Source organism: Balaenoptera acutorostrata, chromosome 16 (assembly GCF_949987535.1).
Source record: "Balaenoptera acutorostrata chromosome 16, mBalAcu1.1, whole genome shotgun sequence".
Taxonomy (NCBI): Eukaryota; Metazoa; Chordata; class Mammalia; order Artiodactyla; family Balaenopteridae; genus Balaenoptera; species Balaenoptera acutorostrata.
In genome coordinates this window covers 1,768,290-1,793,665 of record NC_080079.1, presented here as the reverse complement: position 1 = coordinate 1,793,665, position 25,376 = coordinate 1,768,290, and the positions used below count along the sequence as shown (strand labels likewise).

The 25,376-nt window shown below is 48.4% G+C and overlaps 1 protein-coding gene across 1 annotated transcript in view; it reads right to left on the bottom strand.

The window, feature by feature from the left end:
* TCERG1L (transcription elongation regulator 1 like) overlaps nt 1-25,376 on the bottom strand; it is a 196,346-nt gene that overhangs the window by 133,201 nt on the left and 37,769 nt on the right. The window contains exon 4 of the mRNA XM_007173365.2: nt 23,011-23,196. Within this exon, the coding sequence (XP_007173427.2) occupies nt 23,011-23,196 (186 nt within the window). The remainder of the gene's footprint in view (nt 1-23,010; nt 23,197-25,376) is intronic.

Below are 25,376 nucleotides of genomic sequence, written 5' to 3'. Positions count from 1 at the left end.
GGCATAGTGCTGAGCAGAGCACACGTAACCCATGTGCACTGGGGGAGGCTCTCTGGGGCGACACCAGCTGAGCGTTCAAGGGTGAGCAAGTGTCGGCCGGGACCACCTGGAGAGAAGCCTGGGGGTTCCGAGAGATGCAGTGAACGCTGGGCCTGGAGAGAAGAGCCAGCACGGTGGGCGGGCTGCAGAGGGAGCAGACGCCGGGTGGGGACAGGTCCGCAGGCCAGGCCAGGACCTGATGCTGGAGTCCGGGGAGCGGGGGGTGTGCGGGGCGGGGACCACACGGCTGGGGCGGCTCTCGGGCTGCAGTGTACGCCTGGCCGTGGGAAGAGTGGGCAAGCCGGCCGGAAGGAGCCAAGGGGCTTTACCAGTGGCACAAAGGATGGTGGAGCAAAGGGAAAGCTGGGGGCCATGAAACTCCCCTCCACGCCCTCATCTCCCTTCACGCATCAGTTGGTATCCTGAGTTATACTCTCCAAGGACAGAGTCACCAGCACTCTGTGTTCAAACATAAACGCAGACCCCTTCCCTGACATCCTTGACACCCAGCGCTCAGGAGCCTGGGCTCAAAGAATTCCCAAGTTCACGCATGTGCAGAGATGCAGACGCGTGAGTTCATTCAACACTGCGCATGGATGAAACACAACACCATCTCGGGTAGGGATGGAAACATGAATTATGCGTGTGCACAGCCATGAGAGCACACACCCCCACACACACACCACACACACCACACACACACCACACACACACCACACACACCACACACACCACACCACACACACCACACCACACACACACCACACACACACCACACACACACCACACACACCACACACACAGCAACTGGCACATTTTCACTAGAAGGAGCACCTAATGCCGTATGACTCAAACCTGCCTTATGCTGGGCTGGAGCAAAGCGTCTATGTGCGTAATTTATCTCAATTAATTACTAGAAATTATTATGTATTTGAGTATATGCATTAGCTGTTCTTGTGCACGGTTACCACATTTTGAGACGTGTGCACACAGATCTGTGTGTCCACAGGGCACGTGTTTATCCCCTGCTCCCTCCAGGGGTCCCTCCCTTAAATGACCTCATGCACCCATAGCCCTGACGGACAAGCCCCATGGGGCATGGAAACAAGACAGGGTTTCTGAGGCAGAGGAATTTACAACTTGATAAGAAGGACAAGATCGGACAAGATGGGACAAAAGTGTTGAGATGAAGCACGAGTGAGTAAAACTCCTCCCGGACGAGAGCACATCAGGGAGATTCTAGGACAGATCCTCTTGGACTTTTCTCCCCACGTCCATCCTGGACGGATCCACAAGCCTCGTCCGTGCACTGTTTCCCAAATGGCTCCCAAACCTGCCCCTTAAAGCTCCCTCTCTCCACTGCCCACCAGCACCAGCACTGGTCACCTGGCCTCCAGCCTCGGCCTAAATCACACCCACACACAGCACGCACACTCACACACCGTCTCACACCCTGGGACACACAAGCACACACGCGTTTGCACACAACTGTAAATCTATGTGAGTCACTGAGCAAACCAGAGGAAACGTCATGGATTCTGGAGAGAAATGCCAGGTCCTCTGACCCCTATAATCTTTGAAATGAGTAGGACAGACGAACACAGCTCCTGGTTCTGGCGCACACGTGGCATGAGTGTGACGTTTCCCTGGAGGGTTACGGATGCGGAGGCCACAGAGACACATCCCCCAGCCACACCCGCATCCTCGGAGCCAGAGCCACGACCCTGAGCATCCAGGGGCCGGCTTCCTCCACAGCTCCATGCGGCCTGCCCTCCCTCAAGAGACAGGAACATTCCAGAAGGGCTGAAGGAGGGGCAGACCTGCAGACACAGGGATTTAGGGCCGGGGGACAGGCGGCTGCCAGGAGGGGCTGGAATCCATCCCTTCTTCGGGCGGTGCTGTCAGCCGTGTCCGGGCCGTGCTGGGCCGGAAGGGGGCTCCCTGTGGACGGACGCCCCGCCTCTGCTCGGCGGGAACCTCACCCAGCCGGCCTCTGCTCTCCCTACGGAGAAGGACACGGCGCCTCTTGCCTGTTCTCTGGGGAACAATGGGAGCTACCGACCGTCCCGACCACAGCCCGCAGCCTCACCGCCGAAGTCCAGTCCAGGGCACTGGGGAGGGCAGGGCGTTACAGACACAGGAGGGGAAGGCTCTTTGGATTAAAAAAAAAAGAGAAATAAACAGCAGCTGTGGTAAACTCAGCCCCTCCCACAGGCAAAGCCTGTGCGTTTCCAGATTTCACTCCTTCTTTAAGTCAATGAAGGATCTTCAGAAGGTTTTAGCCGGGACCCTTAGCTACGAGCAAAGCTAGACTATAGGTCACCTCCCCATGTTATGTCTACAGAAAAGGGACATAGGGAACCGCTCCCATAAATGTGAATAAAAATGCTAAAATAAGTTTATGTGCCATTGGGAAAACAATAAAGTCAATTTCAGGTCACAGGTTTACCAGTTACTTAAATGTGCCTGAGGATGTGTGTCTGCTGACCAGCGTGCACATCTGGTCCGGATACGCACTCTGGTTACAGGTCCCCTTAGCAGCGCTTCTGGTCTCACCTGTAACAGGTAAGGACTCATTCCAAGAGAAGGGCCCGGGGGGGCCCTGCCGGTCACAGTGCCCCCTGTCTTCACTGCACAGGAGCGGACACTGCCAAAGAGGCCAGCATCCGCCTCCCGCTGACGGGATCCGGGCACTGCCCAGGCCTGACATTCCACTGCCTTTGAGTCCTCTCCCCCATCCCTCATCCCTCCACCCAGCAGGCCCATAGCCTCTCCTCCTGAACCTCCACCCCTCCATCCCAGCGCCCAGGGGACCCTTCCCTGACGGCGAGGGGCCGGAACCTCAGGTGGCCAGACCAACACAGCGGGGCAGCTAGGATCCCACCTCTCAGGGCCTGAGCGCCCCTTTCTAAAGGACCCCGGCCTCAGACGTAACAACGGCTACAATCATCCAGGTCTGCAAAGCTACCAGGAAAGGGCTGGAAGTGACCTGAAAACGTACTTAAATAGAAAATCACGGAAATTAATGGGCTTGACAGACCACTCCTGCTCTCCCTCCAGGAGGGATGTTTAACCACTGGGATCTGAAGTGGTTTTCACGTGTCACTTTATTCCAGAAGGACGCACTGCAAGTCCCCGCGAAGCTGCACACGGTGGGGGCGAGGGGAGTGAAATGGGGTTGTGTGTATATTTGTTTTTCTATTATACCTTTATTAAGATATAATTCACATACCATACAATTCACCCACTGAAAGTGTCCAAGACAGTGGTTTTCACTAGATTCACAGAATGGCAACCATCACCACAAACCATTTCAGAATATTTTGTCACCACCCCCCCCCCCCAACCAAAGAAACCCCGGGCCCACTAGCAATCACTCTCCTTTTCCACCCAGGCCTCCTCATCCCACCCCTCACCCTAGGCAACCACTAATCTCCTTTCTGTCTCTACGGATTTGCCTATTCTGCACATTTCATATAAATGGAATCATACAATGCATGGTTTTCGTGACTGGCTTCTTTCATTTAATGTAATGTTTTCAAAGTTCATCCATGTTGTAGCCCGTGTCAGTGCATCATTTCTTTTTATTGCTAACTAATATTCCATTGTTGGATCCACTACATTTAATTTCCCCATTCATCAGCTGATGAACATCTGGGTTTTCCCACTTTGGGGCTATTATGAATAACGCTGCTGTGAACATTTGTGTACGGTTTTGTGCGGACATATGTTTTCATTTCTCTTGAGTATATACCTAGAAGCGGAACTGCTGAGTCTTACGGTTATTCTATGTTTAACCATTTAAGGAATTGCCCGGCTGTTTTCCAGAGTGGCTGCACCATTTTGCATTCCCACCAGCAGCGTATGAGGGTCCCAACTTCTCCGCATTTTCACCAACACTTGTCCATCTTTTTATTTAGCCATGAAGTGAGTATGAAGTGGTGTTTCACTGTGGTTTTGATTTGTCTTTCTTGACGACTAATGTTGTTGAGCGTCTTTTCACGTGTTTATTGGCCATTTGTATGTCTTCTCTGGAGAAACATCTATCAGATCCTTTGCTTATTTATTAATTGGGTTATTTATCTTGCATATATCCTTTTATAAGTCCAAATGAATCTTTAACAAATGTCATAACTCTATGACATGTGGCAAATGACAGCTACATACACATAATTAATGCACATCGGATGGCTTGGGTAGTAAACACAAGCTCCTCTCTGTTAGACCAAGGCCTCTTACCAACGTCTACACAGCCTCTCCAGGAACAAGGGCACAGTCTCGGTGACCACAAAACTACTACCAAAGGATGCCCAAAGAGCCACAAGTGTCCCTGCCTCCCGCCCCCAGCCGTTGCCCCTTACATACCCTCCACTTTCATACCCTACATCCCCTTTCTTTTTATTTTTCCCCAGTGGCTGCCTTGAGAAAAAATGAGTACAATAAAAATTATAGCTTATTTGTTGGAATTATAAGGACACTTGGGCACAGTTTGAGATCTGTTCAGTGTGAGGTGGTTACTAAACATACAAGTAGGAATGTCATGTGGACTTCTGGACACGTGAGTCTGGAATTGGGGGATAACGCTGTAGAGGTGACAATGTAGCCATGAGACTGGGCGATTTCACTGGAAGTTGTACCCATCAACTCAGGCGGCTTTGTTGGAGAAGCTGAGTGGAGACTGTGAAGGAATGAACACAGGTTGGCTCCGTATTTGGAGGATGGGGGGTGGCCAGAGACACACAGCACAGACACGGGGAGGTGCACCCAGGAAAGTGGGGTAACCAGGCTCATGGTGACCTGGTGGCAAATCCAACAAGGGCATGTCAAGGAGTAGAGAGTGATTAACTCCGTCAAATGCCATAAAGGTCAGTAACAGGAGGACAGAGAATGCACCACGTGAATTTAGGAAAATCCAAGTTGTTGGTGACGTCTATAAGAGCAGTTTCAGTGGAGTGGAGAAGGCAAGACCTGCTTGGATTTAGCTCAGAAGAAAATAGGAAGACAGAAATTATACCCAGGAATAGGCGGCTTACTTGGAGGAAGGTTGTTTAAGGAAAGAGAGACGCAGGCTGTTGCTACAGGAAGAAGCAGGGTCAGAGAAAACTCCGGATCTGCCTTCCCAGGACAGCCCTGCTCAGATGGCCCCTGTGTGATGAAGGGCGTTTCCATTTGCTCAGTTGCTCAGGACAAATCTTCGATGCCACCCTTGACTCCATCTCTCTCGCACATCCACAAACATTCGGCAACTAGTCTGCTGAGTGGACCTTTAATTCGGACCCCAACTCAGACCGCTCCCCAGCCCCCATCATGATCTGCTTGGTCCAACCTCTAGCATCTCACACTCGTGTCACCTCGGTAGCCCCCTCCCTGCTTGGCTGTCCAAAACAGAATAAACTAACCCAATAACGACTGCACAAGACCCTTAAATACACTACAAAGATCCAACAGGGTTGATGCAAGAGCATTAAACCAGGAAGATATTCACAAAAGGCTGCACCTGGCATCCTGGCTGTGGTCTGCCCTGACCTTGGAAGGTGCCAGGCTCCCGCATCCCTGCACCGGGGCGCATGGACCCTGCTCTGTGGTCTCACGGCTCAGGAGAACCGGAAGCGTCTCAGGGATGACCTCACTCTGGCGTCTCATTTCACTGCTGACCAAAGCAATGCCAGAGAGAGAAGCGGACGGACCCCTTAGATTTCAGAGCCCTTTCAAACGGGGTCCCCAGGCTGAAATCTCTTTCTGCCAAGATCTTTAACATCACGGCGCTCTTTTGCCATGGGGCTCTTCCTGGCTCCACACACACTCCAGATCCCCACTGCCGCCCACTGCGGGGCTGGGACTCGGACCTCCATAGACCCCTGCTTTCACGGTGGTTCTGCTGGTGTTTTCTTCTTATGTCCACAGGCACCTCTTTATTCAACGGGCACTCACTGAACACCCACCGTGAGCTGGATGGTTTCATGGGCTGAGCCCGGTCCTGGCACCCATCACTCAGCATAGCCCCATCTGCTGCCTCGCCTGGCTCCTGTGTCTGCCTGGCCACTGCCACCGCCCCTTCACCCAGAAAGAGAGCTGTCCTAAAGGTCAAGAGAAGCCTGGGGGAGCCCTGAAGAACGGCCTGGAGTCTGAGGGCCTCCTTCCCCGGCCAACATCTCAACTCACCGTGAACCAAGGGAGTCCCTTTCACTGTTTACACACAGGATGGCATGCAGGCCCCACAGCCACACTTGGTAAGAAATGTCACAGCTGTGAGAACAGTCCACAGGTCATCATGACCTCACACGTCATCTTTGGTTGTTATGACCTTTGGAGAGGTCAGGTCACAAACCAAGCACACCGCATCCCTCCTTGCATCCCTGGGAGCTTGGCTCCCAGAGGGTCCACAGGCTGCCCCGCCACGCTCCAGAAGCCCTCACCTTCCCATGAGGCCGAAGGCCTCCTCCTGCGACCACAAGGACTGACTCTCCCTGCCTCAGGGCTGTGTCTGGTGGGGGGCGGTTTTGGCCTTGGTGTGGGGTGAGCAGAAATGCCAGGAAATTTGAGCCATCCGGAGCTGCCCTCAACCAAACGCAGGCAGACGTTGATGGGAAGAGCCTAGCTTCCTGCCTCCTTGCTAGAAGAACGTGGGAGACCTTCTGCTGCCTTGTTGCTTTCCTATCACACTCCCCCTCCTCCACCCATGCTCACATAAGATCTCCACCCCAGAGTCTTCTTCTGGGGCCACCCGACCTGAGACAGCCCTCCAGGTCCTGTGTACCTGGGCCGGCTCCTCGCATAACGACCAGCCCCCAAAGGGCGGGATGCAGTGGGCGCTGACCTGGTCTGATCCTGCTCAGGACACGTGGGGTGGCTGGTTGATCTTTTGAGTGGGGAATGGGACGAATGAATCTATTTAAGAAAATTCAGATTTTTTTCTACTCGCTTTGCCCCTGCAGAGTCCATGATCCTAAGTAGATCTGGGCAGGTTGTCCCTGCCACCTTAGCGAATGCAACATCCCAATTAAAAAACAGAAAAACAAAGGGAAGACAGCCCGCTCGGGAAAGCCATCCTCCAGGCTCCCAGAGCATTTAAACGTCAGGGCCACTGACAGCGGGCTCCAGGGCGTCGTTTAAAGCCCAGCGTCTGGGAGCCCCAGACAAGAGGGGTCCTTTTCAGCACAAGAAGCACGTTCTGGGGCTTCCCTGGTGGCGCAGTGGTGGAGAATCCACCTGCCAATGCAGGGGACACGGGTTCGAGCCCTGGTCTGGGAAGATCCCACATGTCGCGGAGCAACTAGGCCCGTGAGCCACAATTACTGAGCCTGCGCGTCTGAAGCCTGCGCTCCGCAACAAGAGAGGCCGCGATGGTGAGAGGCCCGCGCACCGCGATGAAGAGTGGCCCCCACTTGCCACAACTAAAGAAAGCCCACGCACAGAAACGAAGACCCAACACAGCCAAAAATAAATAAATAAATTAAAAAAATTAAAAAAAAAAAAAAGAAGCACGTTCTGTTCTTTTGGTTACTATCACAGTTTCAGTGTTTTCTTGAAAAGCCTCAGATGTGCGTGTTTTCCGTCCACGTGTGTAAATTAGCAAACTACATACATAAATCTGCTGTCAGAACTCGGGCAGCATGAGTCCCTGCTGGCTCTCCTGGCCCGTCCTGACCTCGGCCCCCGCCCGCGCGCGCACACCGGGGGCTGCTTTAGGGGACAGTCAGCGGAAGCCGAGCCCTCCTCCCTTTCAGATCTTTGCAGGACAACAGAGCAGCTGGGGGCCTGGGAGCAGACAGTCCTGTACAGCGCTCATAGACTAATTCAGACACTGCTCTCCTCCCCTGAGAGAGCTGCGCTCACAGAAATCAGCTCACACCTGCCCGAACGCCCAGACTGGACCCCGTGGGCAAGCACTGCCCCTGGGCCTGTGGTTTAACTACATGCTTGACCACGAGGGCTGCCAGCCGACCTGACCAGAGTGGAGAGCAGGAAGCTTTCCCAGGCTGGGCGTGGTGGAGAGGGCAGCGTGGGTCTGGACCATTTTGTCAGCTCTTTTCTAGACGATCAGGAACTGTTTCTCTGTCCTGAAGCGATGGGCTCTCCTTCGCCTCATCTCCTGGGATCCAGACCTCCCTGGCTCTGAGGTTCCACCTGCCCAGCCTTCCCTGCACCCCTCACCCCTTGGGACCAGTGGGACGTAAACACCTGGCACCTGGCCGGTCCAGGCTCCTCTCCAGCCCACGCTTGAGTGCACGGTGATAGGTGATCCTAGGCGACTTCCCAGCCCCAGTCAAGGGAAGCCCCCAGATGTGGGTCATTTGTGAGCACCGTGGGCCTTCTCGGGCTCTGTGCCTTTAACTCTCTTTTATGTTGAACGGCCCAGAGCACTGCTGTTTCCTCTCCAGCAAAAAGCAAATGAGATGTAGCCGATGCCTCCTTCTGTGGCTAGAGGTGGGATCATAAGTACCCACGTCTCCCCAGTAAGGCTGAGCAGCTGTGTGCAGGGAAACACAATAATATCTTCAGGAGGAAATGTACCGGATGATGACTGTTTCTTTCTTCAGTCAGTAGGACTGTATTTACACAGCGGAGAACAGGAAAAAACATGTTCTCTACATGTTGTATAAACAAGGAGGGGGCTATTCTACAAAGCGATTTAGTTGTAACAATCCAGCCTAACTTGACCGATGGAAGTCACTGCATGTCCTCTAGTGGCCGAGCCTCCCACCTGGGAAATATCCTCAAAGCTGGTTTAAGTGCTGAGCGGGGAAAGAGCCAGCCCCGCGGCCCAGCCCCGTGGACATTCAGCGTGGGGAGATGAAGTGCACTCTCGTGAGCAGCTTGGCTGTCAGTTAAGTGGCAGGTGAGACACGGACAGGACGGGAGGTTGAAGGCTGGAAAGCTTTTGCTGGACCGAAGGGGTCAAGGCAGTCACCACGGACAAGGTCCGCTCTCAACTGGACTTCCAGTGAGAGGCCAGGATGTGAACAGAGCAAGAGGAAAGACCATGGAAGCAGGGCCAGATGGGAGCCCAGCAGTGAGCGTGCAGGTGGTCGTTCTAACATCCTATACTGACTCCTTTTTGAGGGTCCTCCCAGGAGCATCCTCTTCATATCCCTCTTCTCGTGAAGGTGGGCCTGCAGCCCGTCCCTGGATGGGCCCAACCTGCGCTGAGACAAGGTGCCAGGGGGAGCCCTGGACCCCAGCACAAAGCGGGGGCTCCGTGCCGCTCCCCCCCCCCATCAATCCTCCCAAATGGAAAAACGTCCTGTGCATCCGAGCTTGAGAAGTCTCGTCCCAAGAACCCTGGGAGCTCAGGAGACACACGGATGGTGAACTGAATCTTGGACGTCGGTCATAACCTAGGTTCGAGCACAGCCATTCTTAAATACATCAGGGAAGGGGAGGCGAGTGGTGAAAGCCAGCGTTGCCCAGGGTCTGCTTCAAAGCAGCACCCTCCCCTCTCCACTCCCTGCTGTGGCTGACAGGTACGGCTGTTAGCTGACTTCTTAAGGAAATGAGGAGCTCGTATGCTGTTGGCTAAGTAAGCTCGCTCTCCTAACTATCGGCGTCTATAAACTGCAAACCACCGATGGCATATTTCAACGGGGCGCACCTTCCTCAGCTAAAGTTTCCTAAGCACTCACTTCTCTCTCGCGTGGCCCAACATCACAGGCAGCGTGGACACAGACCCTGTGCTGGCATCCTCGCCCTTCCTTAGCTGTTCTCCGCAGCTGGAGCTGCCAGAGGACTGGGCGCCTTGAGGACGCTTCAAGCAGCCCCCTGTGGGCTCCAGAAGTTTAAGCACCAGGAGCAAGATGCCAGCTCCCTCCCTGACTTGAGCCAGTGAATAAACACAGATCCCGCACTCCTACAAGGCAGAGGCCTCTGTGTGTGCGGCCCTGATCTTACTGACACACCAAAAGGGTCAATTTGGGAATTAAGACCAAAGCAGATGGGCCCGAAGATGCTCCCAGGTGCTTCCTGGACCACGGCCTCCAGTGAGTGCACGTCCGCCACCTCATCCCCTCCCGCATCCTCAACTAGATGCCACGGATACTGTTTCCAACGGCACTGTTATCACAGATCAAATGAGACAGCCCAGCCCAGGAGGGGGCGGCTGCTCTCGTTACAGGGAACTCGCCAAGACCAGGCTCTGACTTGCGGCTGTAGCAACGGGACCGAACGTGGCAACCAAGGATGCTCTCTTAAAGGATGCTCTCCATTAAAGCGACAACCGTCAGGGCTCCTTCCTCCTTCCTCCGTCCACAGACCAATCTATCTTCTCAGTCCTTCTAGGGTCTCTTCTAAAAACACCCACCCGCTGGAAGAGCCCAGGCCCGTTCCAGGGATCAGACCACATGCATCACGTGTGTGTGTGGGCTGGCCGCCCTCTCTGCCTGGGCTGGTCACAGAGCTGAATTTGGTCAATGTCCCTATAGCACCGGCAGCCCAGCCAAAGCCTCAGTCATCAGGTCATGGGTTCTAGCTCAATGGCTCTACGGCTCAATGTGAACTGTGGCTAGCGGGAGGGATTGACGGTGGGAGAGGTTGATGGAGACGCCTACGAAAGGAAGGCAAGGCCCTCAGGAAACGGGGCTGAGTTCCAGGTTCGCTCTGCCCTTCTTGGCTTTGGAACTTAGGTAAGGAGGTCTTTAATCCCCTCCCACGCTGTCCCCCAGTTTAAAGAATGGGATCAGCTGCATGGGATCCATGCAAACTTTCAGGGTGAGAAGCTGGGGTTTCAGGACACACCAGTCTTCAAGGATGGAGCGACGGGGGGCTGGCTGCTCCTTTGAAGCCCTTCACAGAGCAGCCTGGTTTTCTCCTGGGCATCCTGACTGCACGTCCCGATCGACGCCAGGATGGAGACCAACGTCAGCAGCCAGGCTCTGCGGCCGTGAGCGCCGCCGAGGAGCCCTGGCGTGCGGATGGTTGCCCTGATTCCCACCTTGTCTGTGAGGACTGACTGGGCTGGGGCGGGGGTGCTGAACGAATACCTTCAAGCAGGTCCACCCCCTCCTCTCGCTCATCGAGAACACAGGGAGCAGACGTGCTCCTTCAGCAGAGGCAAGGGGAGACCGTTTGGCCCCAAGCACTGACCTTGGCCCTGAACTCATGGTGAGTAAGACACAGAGGCCCCTGCCATCCTGGATCTCACATCTGGGGATGGGGGAGGGCAGCAGAGAGAAACAAGCCAGGAACAGACACTGAGATGATTCCAGACAATGAGAAATGCTATCAAGGAAGTAAACAGGTGATGAGAGAGAGTTGATTCCCAAGGGTTCTTAGGATGAGAAAGTAGGGGTGCTTCTCAGCTGGGCCTGAACGGTGAAGGAGGGCCTCTAAGGCAGGGCAGTGGCCGGTGCAAAGGCCCCGAGGCAGCCAGGCTGGGTGTGCTTGAGGCTCGGTGGGAGAAGGGAGAGTGGTACCAACAGCAGCAAGAGCACAGGCTGGGGCCACAAAAGGGGGTCCCAGAGACTCTGGGGAGAAGTCTGGGGTTTGTTCTAAGCTCCACAGGAGACAATCAGTGGGAGTCTTAAGCAGGGGCAGGCTTGGCTGCCCAGACGGGAACTCTGGCTCCTGTAGGAAACAGTGGCTGATAAGGGTGAGTGGAAGCAGAGAGATTTTGTGCAGCCCCCTCAGTCAAGAGATGGTATCGCTTTGGACGAGGAAGCTGGACTTGGGATGCAGATTAGGAGGGAAGACAGCGCTGATGGGTGGATGTGAGGTTATCAGGCAGAAGGAGGAACCAAGAATGACCCTGGGGTGTTGGGTGCAGACTGGGGTGCTACTTATGAATGAGAGAGTGCTAGTGGAAGAGGGGGTTTACCCAGAAGCCTACAGGAGAAACCAGTTGTTTTGCATTGTTTCATAAGCAGGACCATGGGTAGGAAATCAATACTGCTTTTATAGAAAAGTGCAGCTTGAGGTATCCATCAGAAAGTGCATGTGTCCAGTGGGAAACTGGGTCTATCAACCTAGCACTCAAGGGAGAAACAGGGACTGACATAAAGTCGGGATTAGTTACTACCTGGGATAAGAACACTCGGGACACCAGAGAGGGAGGGTCCTGTGCACCCCAGACTCTACAGATCTGTGCAAAGACTCCCCCACACCCCAAACCTGGAAGGACTATCAGAAGGGGAGGAAAGTGCTTCCAAAAGGAAAGAGGGGGCAATTGTTCCTGACATTTCAGGAAACAGTCCAGATGCCACCAGTAGCGGAATGGATGATGCATTGCGTGGATTCATACAAACCAACAAACGCTATGCCACAGTGAATGTGACTGCATTACAACGACAAGCCTCCGTGGGGACTTTGCAAAAAAAACAAAACAAAACATCATTTTGAGCAAAAAAGGCAATCACGGAAGAATGCACGAACTATGATGACATTTATGTAAAATTCAAAAAGCGCCTAAACTATGAAGTACATTGTTTAGAACTAATGCTTATATGTAAACGTATTTCTCAAAAACAGCATAGCAACGATTGGCACCTACTTGGGAGAGTAATTATTGCTGGGGAGGGTTGAGGCTCCCAGGAGTGCTAGGGGTACAGAAACATCCATTTCTTGGGCTCAGTGGGAGGTACTTGGGGGTCTACTGTATCAGCGTTCTTTATACTTGGCATAGACATAGACATGCTTTTGTGTGCGTGCTGGGTTGCCAATTTTTCTTTTCAAAGAAAGAGTGAATTGGAGCTAACAGTGCAAACGAAGAATACAGCTCAAGTGACAGCAGTTCCTCAGGGAGGTTGCAGCAGACAGGTCACAGGAGGACTTTTCTAGAGGGACAACCTTAAACAAGCTGACTTGCTGATAGGAAGGGTTCACAGCTGGATCTCCATTTAGACACTTCTGCACCCGGCACGGCTCAAACGCGCTAACACCTGCTTGAGACTATTTGTATCTTGCATCCACAGTATGAGTTCACTTGTGGATAACAAACTATACAAAGTCCTTTTTTGTTTGTTTAAATCCAATAATTTTTCTACTAAAAGCAGCTCATTCTCTCCATTAGAAACACATATGTCTTTCTCACAAGCCAGCTGAGTCTCAGGCACTCTGGGGTATAAGTAATTACATTGCAGCAGTATTTTTGTCTCTACAAATCTCCAAAATGTTAATATGTATTATGACATTTTTTATTACAGTGGAGGAGGAAACAATTCCTGGATAACAAGAGAAAAGGCTGCATCCCCAAATGGCCGGGTTACTGTGGTTACAGAGCCCGTTTCAGCATCCTTGGATTCCGCTAATGGGATGAGTGGACAGCCCCCCAGAGGCTGCATGGAGACTCTGCCTTGTTATGTAGCCTGGCTGGTAAGTTCCTGACTGAAAAAAGAATCGTCACTTCCCAGCTGTTCTGTGGCAGGACAAAATGTTAAATTTAGACCATTAAATTGTTCTGGAAGCAAAAGAACAGGTGGTAAATGGCTTCCAAGGCAGATGGTACTTTTTAATAGTTGTATTTGCTAGTCACTTGCTGTACTGGAGACCACGGCTCTCACTCATATTTTACCTTTTTCACTTCAATGCTTATGAAATGGTGGGCTAAGTTTTGAAAATAGCTACCATCATTCTTAAAAAAGAATCACTTCGTTTATTTCATCAAAGAGGGACAGACGCCGGAGTTGTCTGGTGCTTGTATCCTCCTGAATGTGGGCTCCCGCTTCCCACTTCCCTGTAACATCGAGGGGGCAGGTGAGGGAGTGCAGGTCCGGCGGGCTCCAGCCTGGAGAGCGCCAGGAAGGCAGTTCCGTTCCCTAGGGCAAATGCTTCTGCATGTCCTCCGTTCCCCCCAGATAAACTCCACCTTCGCCTTAAAAACTAAGAAATAGACAGGATACAAGATATGCTTTTCCCCCGAAAGTGTTCCTTCTATAACCTGAAATTCCAAGCCTTCAAGGAATAGATGGGAATGAGGCAAAGTGCATTAGCTGAGACCTGCTGGGGGGAAACGAAGAGAGCAGCCCACCCCCGCCCCTGTCTGCTCATCCTCCTTCAACCGCCGGCTCCCAGCCCACGTCTGAATGCCCAGACCTCTCCTGGTAAACCCTCTGCCCTGCCCACGCTTCCCTCTGCCGTGCCCCTGATTCAGAGGCAAGCATGAGAGAAACAGTGTTAGCGATTACGTGAATACGTGGAATCAGCTGGATTCATCCTTTGGATGTCCAATACAGAGAATGGACCTGAGGTTCGGGAAGCCGCCCGGAGCCGCTGCAGGCTGGGCAGGGACAGGGCGACAGGGCCCGCCAGTGGGTGACTCACAGGTGGGGACGGGGCAGGCGAGTGAACAGACGGCCATGAGCATGAGGCCAGTGGGAGGCCCCGGTGTGCGTGGGCTCCTGTGGAAGAGCAGCAGCAAGGACTAGCTTGGCTGCACACGCTGGCGACACTCCGGAAGAGAAAACCCACTTTCCGACTGAATTTGGAACTGGTCAAGGGGTTTGTATGTATGTATGTATGTATGTATGTATTTATTTGCCTTTCCTCAGGTTTATTTTTTTTTATTTTTTATTTTTCATTTTATTTATTTTTTTTATAGCAGGTTCTCATTAGTTATCCATTTTATACATATTAGTGTATACGTGTCAATCCCAATCTCCCAATTCATCCCACCACCACCCCACCCCCCCGCCACTTTCCCCCCTTGGTGTCCACATGTTTGTTCTCTACATCTGTGCCTCTATTTCTGCCCTGCAAACCAGTTCATCTGTACCATTTTTCTGGGTTCCACATATATGCGTTAATATACAATATTTGTTTTCCTCTTTCTGACTTACTTCACTCTGTATGATAGTCTCTAGATCCATCCACGTCGCTACAAATGACCCAATTTCGTTCCTTTTCATGGCTGAGTAATATTCCATTGTATATACGTGCCACATCTTCTTTATCCATTCATCGGTCGATGGACACTTAGGTTGCTTCCATGTCCTGGCTCTTGTAAATAGAGCTGCAATGAACATTGGGGTGCATGTGTCTTTTTGAATTATGGTTTTCTCTGGGTATATGCCCAGTAGTGGGATTGCTGGGTCATATGGCAATTCTAGTTTTAGTTTTTTAAGGAACCTCCATACTGGTCTCCATAGTGGCTATACCAATTTACATTCCCACCAACAGTGCAAGAGAGTTCCCTTTTCTCCACACTCTCTCCAGCATTTGTTGCTTGTAGATTTTCTGATGATGCCCATTCTAACTGGTGTGAGGTGATACCTCATTGTAGATTTGATTTGCATTTCTCTAATAATTAGTGATGTTGAGCAGCTTTTCATGTGCTTCTTGGTCATCTGTATGTCTTTTTTGGAGAAATGTCTATTTAGGTCTTCTGCCCATTTTTGGATTGGGTTGCTTTTTTTTTAATATTGAGCTGCATGAGCTGTTTATATATTTTGGAGATTAATCCTTTGTCCATTGATTCATTTGCAAATATTTTCTCCCATTCTGAGGGTTGTCTTTTCATCTTGTTTGTAGTTTCCTTTGCTTTGCAAAAGGTTTTAAGTTTCATTAGGTCCCATTTGTTTATTTTTGTTTTTATTTCCATTACTCTAGGAGGTGGATCAAAAAAGATCTTGCTGTGATTTATGTCAAAGAGTGTTCTTCTATGTTTTCCTATAAGAGTTTGATAGCGTCCGGTCTACTGATTTCTCAGCAGAAACTCTACAAGCCAGAAGGGAGTGACATGACATATTTAAAGTGATGAAAGGGAAGAACCTACAACCAAGATTACTCTACCTGGCAAGGATCTCATTCAGATTCGATGGAGAAATCAAAAGCTTTACAGACAAGCAAAAGCTAAGAGAATTCAGCACCACCAAACTAGCTCTACAACAAATGCTAAGGGAACTTCTCTAAGTGGGAAACACAAGACAAGAAAAGGACCTACAAAAACAAGCCCATAACAATTAAGAAAATGATAATAGGAACATACATATTGATAATTACCTTAAACGTGAATGGATTAAAGGCTCCAACCAAAACACACAGGCTCGGTGAATGGATACAAAAACAAGACTCATATATATGCTGTCTACAAGAGACCCACTTCAAACCTAGGGACACATACAGACTGAAAGTGAGGGTATGGAAAAAGATATTCCATGCAAATGGAAATCAAGAGAAAGCTGAAGTAGCACTACTCATATAAGATAAAATAGACTTTAAAATAAAGAATGTTACAAGAGACAAGGAAGGACACTACGGAATGATCAAGGGATCAATCCAAGAAGAAGATATAACAATTATAAATATATAGCCACCCAACATAGGAGCACCTCAATACATAAGGCAACTGCTAACAGCTATAAAAGAGGAAATCAACAGTACCACAATAATAGTGGGGGACTTAAACACCTCACTTACACCAATGGACAGACCATCCAGACAGAAAATTAATAAGGAAACACAAGCTTTAAATGACACAACAGACTAGATAGATTTAATTGATATTTATAGGACATTCCATCCAAAAACAGCAGATTACACTTTCTTCTCAAGTGCGCAGGGAACATTCTCCAGATAGATCACATCCTGGGTCACAAATCAAGCCTCAGTAAATTTAAGAAAACTGAAATAATATCAAGCATCTTTTCTGACCACAATGCTATGAGATTAGAAATCAATTACAGGGCAAAAAATGTAAAAAACACAAACACATGGAGGCTAAACAATACACTACTTAATAACCAAGAGATCACTGAAGAAATCAAAGAGGAAATCAGTAAATACCTAGAGACAAATGACAATGAAAACACGATAATCCAAAACCTATGAGATGCAGCAAAAGCAGTTCTAAGAGGGAAGTTTATAGCAATACAATCCTACCTCAAGAAACAACAAGCATCTCAAATAAACAATCTAACCTTACACCTAAAGCAATTAGAGAAAGAAGAACAAAAAAACCCCAAAGTTAGCAGAAGGAAAGAAATCATAAAGATCAGATCAGAAATAAATGAAAAAGAAATGAAGGAAACGATAGCAAAGTTCAATAAAACTAAAAGCTGTTTCTTTGAGAAGATAAACAAAATTGATAAACCATTAGCCAGACTCATCAAGAAAAAAAGGGAGAAGAATAAATCAATAGAATTAGAAACGAAAAAGGAGAAGTAACAACTGACACTACAGAAATACAAAGGATCGTGAGAGATTACCAGAAGCAACTATATGCCAATAAAATGGACAACCTGGAAGAAATGGACAAATTCTTAGAAATGCACAAACTTCCGAGACTGAACCAGGAAGAAACAGAAAATATGAACAGACCAATCACAAGCACTGAAATTGAAACTGTGATTAAAAATCTTCCAACAAACAAAAGCCCAGGACCAGATGGCTTCACAGGTGAATTCTCTCAAACATTTAGAGAAGAGCTAACACCCATCCTCCTCAAACTCTTCCAAAACAATTGCAGAGGGAGGAACACTCCCAAACTCATTCTATGAGGTCACCGTCACCCTGATACCAAAACCAGACAAAGACACTACAAAAAAAGAAAAGTACAGACCAATAACACTGTTGAATATAGATGCAAAAATCCTCAACAAAATACTAGGAAACAGAATCCAACAACACATTAAAAGGATCATACACCATGATCAAGTGGGATTTATCCCAGGGATGCAAGGATTCTTCAATATACGCAAATCAATCAATGTGATACACCACATTAACAATTGAAGAATAAAAACCACATGATAATCTCAATAGATGCAGAGAAAACTTTTGACAAAATTCAACACCCATATATGATAAAAACCCTCCAGAAAGTGGGCACAGAGGGAACTTTCCTCAACATAATAAAGGCCATATATGACAAACCCACAGCAAACATCATTTCAATGGTGAACAACTGAAAGCATTTCCTCTAAGATCAGGAACAAGACAAGGTTGCCCACTCTCACCAGTATTATTCAACATAGTTTTGGAAGTTTTAGCCACAGCAATCAGAGAAGAAAAAAAAAATAAAAGGAATCCAAATCGGAAAAGAAGAAGTAAAACTGTCACTGTTTGTAGATGACATGATACTATACATAGAGAATTCTAAAGATGCCACCAGAAAACTACTAGAGTTAATCAATGAATTTGGTAAAGTAGCAGGATACAAAATTAATGCAGAAAAAATGCTTGCATTCCTATACACTAATGATGAAAAATCTGAAAGAGAAATTAAGGAAACACTCCCATTTACCACTGCAACAAAAGAATGAAATACCTAGGAATAAACCTACCTAGGGAGACAAAAGACGTGTATGCAGAAAACTATAAGACACTGATGAAAAAAATTAAAGATGATACAAACAGATGGAGAGATATACCATGTTCTTGGATTGGAAGAATCAATATTGTGAAAATGACTATACTACCCAAAGCAATCTACAGATTCAATGCAATCCCTATCAAACTACCAGTGGTATTTTTTTACAGAACTAGAACAAAAACTCTTAAAATTTGTATGGAGACACAAAAGACCCTGAAGAGCCAAAGCAGTCTTGAGGGAAAAAAACGGAGCTGGAGGAATCAGACTCCCTGACTTCAGACTATACTACAAAGCTACAGTAATCAAGACAATATGGTACTGGCACAAAAAGAGAAATATAGATCAATGGAACAGGATAGAAAGCCCAGAGATAAACCCACGCACCTATGGTCACCTTATCTTTGATAAAGGAGGCAAGGATATACAATGGAGAAAAGACAGCCTCTTCAATAAGTGGTGCTGGGAAAACTAGACAGCTACATGTAAAAGAATGAAATTAGAACACTCCATAACACCATACACAAAAATAAACTCAAAATGGATTAAATTCCTAAATGTAAGGCCAGACACTATCAAACTCTTAGAGGAAAACATAGGCAGAATACACTATGACATAAATCACAGCAAGACCCTTTTTGACCCACCTCCTAGAGAAATGGAAATAAAAACAAAAATAAACAAATGGGACCTTCTAGTGTATTTTTCATTTCAGTTATTGTATTGTTCATTTCTGTTTATTTGTTCTTTAATTCTTCTGGGTCTTTTTTAAACATTTCTTGCATCTTCTCGATCTTTGCCTCCATTCTTTTTCTGAGGTCCTGGATCATCTTCACTATCATTATTCTGAATTCTTTTTCTGGAAGGTTGCCTATCTCCACTTCATTTAGTTGTTTTCCTGGGGTTTTATCTTGTTCCTTCATCTGGTACATAGCCCTCTGCCTTTTCATCTTGTCTATCTTTCTGTGAATGTGGTCTTTGTTCCACAGGCTGCAGGATTGTAGTTCATCTTGCTTCTGCTGTCTGCCCTCTGGTGGATGCGGCTATCTAAGAGGCTTGTGCAAGTTTCCTGATGGGAGGGACTGGTGGTGGGTAGAGCTGGGTGTTCCCCTGGTGGGCAGAGCTCAGTAAAACTTTAATCCGCTTGTCTGCTGATGGGTGGGGCTGGGTTCCCTCCCTGTTGGTTGTTTGGCCTGAGGCGACCCAACACTGGAGCCTACCCAGGCTCTTTGGTGCGGCTAATGGCGGACTCTGGGAGGGCTCACGCCAAGGAGTACTCCCCAGAACTTGTGCTGCCAGTTTCCTTGTCCTCATGGTGAGACACAGCCACCTCCGGCCTCTGCAGGAGACCCTCCAACACTAACAGGTAGGTCGTCTGGTTCAGTCTCCTATGGGGTCACTGCTCCTTCCCCTGGGTCCTGATGTGCACACTACTTTGTGTGTGCTCTTCAAGAGTGGAGTCTCTGTTTCCCTCAGTCCTGTCGAAGTCCTGCAATCAAATCCCACTAGCCTTCAAAGTGTGATTCTCTAGGAATTCCTCCTCCCATTGCCAGACCCCCAGTTTGGGAAGCCTGACGTGGGGCTCAGAACCTTCACTCCAGTGGGTGGACTTTTGTGGTATAAGTGTTCTCCAGTTTGTGAGTCACCCACCCAGCGGTTATGGGATTTGATTTTATTGTGATTGCATCCCTCCTACCATCTCATTGAGGCTTCTCCTTTGTCTTTGGATGTGGGGTATCTTTTTTGGTGAGTTCCACTGTCTTCCTGTCAATGATTGTTCAGCAGTTAGTTGTGGTTCTGGTGCTCTCGCAAGAGGGAGTGAGAGCACGTCCTTCTACTCCGCCATCTTGAACCAATCTCCTGCAACGGGTTTTTTAAATAGGGTGTCTGACTCGAAATCCTAAATCTTGTTAAAGGCATATGATTCAGCCACTCTCGTGGCTGATCTTCTTTCCAGCACAGAGCCTTCTTCCTTTTGGGTCCTACAATTACTGGACCAGAACTTCTTCTTCATACACCAGTCCTGGTTTCCACGGTTTAGGTGGACCTCTAGAACACGAACTAGGGTTGCTTGATGGAGGCCCTACTAACATTTGGGGCCAGATAATCCTTTACCACAGGTGCTGTCCTTTGCTGTCACATGTGTAGCAGAATCCCTGGTCTCTATCCTCTAGATCCCAGTAGCAACCACCAAGTTTCAATGACCAAAAAATGTCTCTGGTCACTGGCGAGTATCTGCTGGGGACAAAACTGCCCCCAGTTGAGAACCATAAAGCTAAACCACATAGGGCTTCTAAGGTTATCTGGCTTTTAGCACCAAGCTTAGGGTGTAAATAAAATAGTCTAACTCATTTATCTAAAATGGGAATTATTATCTTCTGAATAAAAGCAGGATTATTCATCTGTAGATAAATTAAAGTTCACGTGCTTTTATAAAATCAGTTTGAATATGGAGCAAACTTCCCAGAGAGGTGCGTTTTTCTGGGCCTATGAAATCTCTTTTTCTGTCGATGCCATTCTATCCCCTTGGCCCCCCTCCCTCCACCAGCCTTCCTTTCTCCTATCCCCATCCCTCCTCCACTCCGTTTTCAGGGGGGTTAGGGATTTCCGAGCAGAATACCTGGACCTCCACTGAGGATCAGGACAGTCCACTCTTCAATCTCACTGGCTCTCATTCCATGGGGCTACTGACAGGGGTTAAAAAACCCCAGCTCTGATGGACAAACTGTCTGCCCTCAGTCTCCTTCAAGGCTTGGTTTTCAGAAAGTATTCAAGGGAAATTCTGAGAAGGTTTTCATCAGGGACCTGGCCAGTCTCTCTCAAATGCCTTCTTCTAACATCAAGAGGAGAGCCAGGGTAACCCTTCTAGGTGGGTAGGTGGTCCTCCCTGCCAGAGAACCACTTACAGAGGCAGCCCTGGCAGTACCATATCCAACACTGGGATTGGCCAAAGAGCTCAGGGACCGCCCACTGGGCTGGGGTCATTGGTCCAGACCCGTAGCCCCAGTTTCAACCCCTGTAGTGATTGGGGTTTTCAGATCAAAGGGACCAATGCCAGCAAGACAAAGGCCATTTCAGAAGCCACCTGTTAAGCAGGGCCCCTTCATCTTCTGACCATCCACTTTGGCAGTTTTGTACAAGATAGATCACACGGAGGTTGTCTTTTTCTAACTGAATGCACATTATGGCAGATTTGATTATAGAGCCTTATAAAATGCCAACATGGAAAGACGCCTAATGATTATGTCACTTTATAAATCATATAAGAGACATGAAGAGTGAAGCCGCCCCTGGGGTACACAGGGTTTGGTTTTGGGTTCTTTCTAAGATTAATTTGCTCAGAAAATAGTAAGTCATCCTTAATAAATGCCAGTGGACTGATGGATTTTAAAACGAGAATCTTGACACAGTTGTAAATTATGTTCCACACAGGAGATTATCCATGTGTTTTATTTATTTTCCCTGTCACACCCTAACTGCATGTTCACTAACACGCTGAAATAGAAATAAGATTTTGTTCTTGAGAATACAACATTCTATTGACCAACTAATTTATCAGGTCAACATAGAAACACAGAAGCCAAGGTCCAGTGCTGAGAAGACCACATCAGATTTACTAGAAACACGACCAGAAAACCAAAAACACTCCCAAAACTGGAAAGTAATGAAACCAGGGTAATCTATTTCTACCATGAAAAAAAGATATGTATCTCACAATCTAGAGATGTTTCTATCACTGACAACCTAGCAATTAATGATATAATGCTAGTATACAATTCTAGGGTTAACTCTAGTATAGAATTAATATTATAATTCCACAGAATTTCTATCCAAGTCTTACTGTATCATGTGAAAAACTAAAACTCAAGTAATAGTCCTGGCTCCCAAGACTCCAGTACTTACTAAAGGTCATTCCAAGTCAACGCTGTTTTTGCGACATTTAAGGACGGACCCAAACATGCACTCACCAGGACAGCTGGGACACGTGGAGTGCTGGTGACAGTGAGCAGATGTGCGCGTACAGCTGAGAACACGTTTGGACAACAGAGTTGCAACCAATCCAGGACCAGGCCTTCCGCATCTCATCCTGCATCTCAGCATCACTCACAACACCAGAATGTCTGCCAGCCCCGCCGCCGCCCCGCGGACTTAGAATAGTACACCCGCTGCACGGATGAACTCCAAACCTTGGTGACTACCCTGTCTCTTCCTCAGCCACGGGCTTCGGTGGACCTCTGCACCGGTCCCGCCGTGGTAGGGAGGACCCCACCCCATGTGTTCAGAGCAGGTCCACCTGGCCAGCCCAGGAGGGCTGGCTCAATGAGAGCCCCATGCGACTCTCAGTTTTGTACTTTTTTGTGGTTTATTAACTCAGATGCTTAACTGTTTTCCATCACGTTGCCTTTGCTTTTTTCCAAGCCCCACATAAGAAAATTAGAAATTTCTCGGTCATGTGCATCACTCCCCGTGAAGAGTTAGTAAAGGAATGTCTCATTTCTTCAAACAGAAACTTTACACTTTGCTTTATGGCAGAAAATGCCCGGGTTGACTAACATGACCTTGGTCAAGGGAACTGAGGTCCGTTTGCGTGATCTGAGCATAAGCCCTCTCCTGATGCCCCCAGCACGAGAACGCAGGAAACCATGAATCTGGGGGACGGCAGGTCCCTGCCTTGGTCTCCACGCGGTGGACTCCGAACCAGCCCAAGGCTCTGAGAGACCAGGCTGTGTACTTACCAGAGAAGGGTGTGGTCCGCAGGGGTATTTTGATGGGCGCCAGGGTCAGGAAGTGGCAGGGCTGCACGCTGGAGGGGGACGGGCCCCCAAGTCCCTCGGGGTCCAGGGAGACCATGGTGGCAGTGGCAGTGGTGATGGCAAAGGTGGGGCCGCTGCCGACAGGCTTAAGGCTGTTGTGATGACCACCTGCAGAGGGGGGACAGGGAGGTCAGCACAGGATGCCCCGTGTCCCCTGGAGACGATGCCATTTCATCATGCAACATACGAGCAGCCAGAAAACAAGGGCGTGGTAACCCCCTTTCTTGGAAGCCCATGCCCTGGGCCACTGTCCCTGAAATAAGTGTGATGAGCTCTTTACCCATCCGAATGTCACCTGTGCACAGAGCTGTGTGCCCTCACAAGGCTCACAGTCACCAGGGGACACTCCTGCCTTAAAGAGAAGTACTTTGCTGCAGCTCACAATACGACGCTCAGTAAACAAAGCCAATTATACAATCATTTCCACTTCTACACTATGCAGTCATTTGGTCAACAAATTTCATTTGGTCAATTAGATGCCAAGCAGGTTCTAGCTCTTAGGGACAGAGCCACATGTCTCTCACTTTAAGTCAAAAGGGCACGCTCACTCCCAGATCCTTGAATTTCTCTTTATTTCTGTTTTTCTGTATTTTCCAAATGTCCTATGATGGGCATTTACAGATTTTTAAAATGTAATTTAATTTTTTATAGAGCAGGTTGAGGGTTACAGAAAAACTGAGCAGAAAGTACAGAGATTTCCCACCTATTCCCCCACACCCGGTTTCCCCTCTTACCGCCCTTTTGGGTTGGGTGCTACGTTTGTTACCATTAATGGATAAACCAACACTGATACATTATTATCACCCAAAGTCCATAGTTTACATTAGGGTCCACTGTTTACGTTGTACATTCTATGAGTTTTGCCAAATGCAAAACTAAACATCCCGTGTGCTCTGCCTTTTCATCTCCACAAGCTAGAAATGATTGAGCTCAGTGAGGAAGGCATGTCGAAAGCTGAGACAGGCTGACAGTGAGGCCTCTTGGACCATTAGCCAAGTTGTGAATGCAAAAGGAAAGTTCTTGAAGGAAATTAAAAGTGCTATTCCAGTGAATACACAAATGATAAGAAAGAGAAACAACCTTATTGCTGATGTGGAGAAAATTTGAGTGGTCTGGATAGAAGATCAAACCAGCCACAACATTCCCTTAAGCCAAAGCCTAATCCAGAGCCAGTCCCCAGCTCTCTTCAATTCTATGAAGGCTGAGAGACGTTAGGAAGCTGCAGAAGAAAAGTTTGAAGTTAGCAGAGGGTTGGTTCATGAGGCTTAAGGAAAGAAGCCATCTCATAACACAAAAGTGCTGGGTGAAGCTACAAGTGCTGATGTAGAAGCTGCAGCAAGTTATCCACAAGATCTAGCTCAGATCATTAGTGATTTTCAGTGCGGATTAAACAACCTTCTATTGGAAGAAGATGCCATCTAGGACTCTTATAGCTGGAGAGGAGAAGTCAGTGCCTGGCTTCAAAGCTTCAAAGGACACGCTGCCTCTCTTGTTCGGGGCTAATGCAGCTGGTGACTTTAAGCTGAAGCCCATGCTCATTTACCATTCTGAAAATCCCAGGGCCCTTAAGAATTATGCTAAATCTACTCTGTGTGTTATAAATGGAACAACAAGGCCTGGATGACAGCACATCTGCTTACAACGTGGTTTACTGAACATTTTACGCCCACTGTTGAGACCTACTTCTCAGAAAAAAAAGATTCCTTTCAGAATATGATTGCTCATTGACAATGCACCTGGTCACCCAGGAGCTCTAATGGAGATGGAGAGGAGATTAATGTCGTTTCCGTGGTAACACAATATCCATTCAACAGCCCATGGATCAAGGAGTTATTTTGACTTTCAAACCTTATTATTTAAGAAACACATCTCATAAGGCTATAGCTGCCATAGATAGTGATTCCTCTGGTGGATCTAAGCAAAGTAAATTGAAAGCCTTCTGGAAAGGATTCATCCTTCAAAGTGCCATTAAGAGTACTTGAGATTGGTGAGAACGGATCAAAACATCAACCTTAGCAGGAGTTTGGAAGAAGACGGTTCCAACCCTCATGGGTGACTTTGAGAGGTTCAGACTTCAGTGGAGGACGTTACTGTAGATGTGGTGGAAATAGCAAGAGAACTAGAATTCGAAGTGGAGCCAAAGATGTGAGTGAATTGCTGCAATTTCACAATAAAAATTTTAATGGATGAGGAAGGAGTTGCTTAGGGATGAGCAAAGAAAGTGGTTCCTTGAGATGGAATCTACTCCTGGTGAAGATGCTATAAAGATTATTGAAATGAAGACAAAG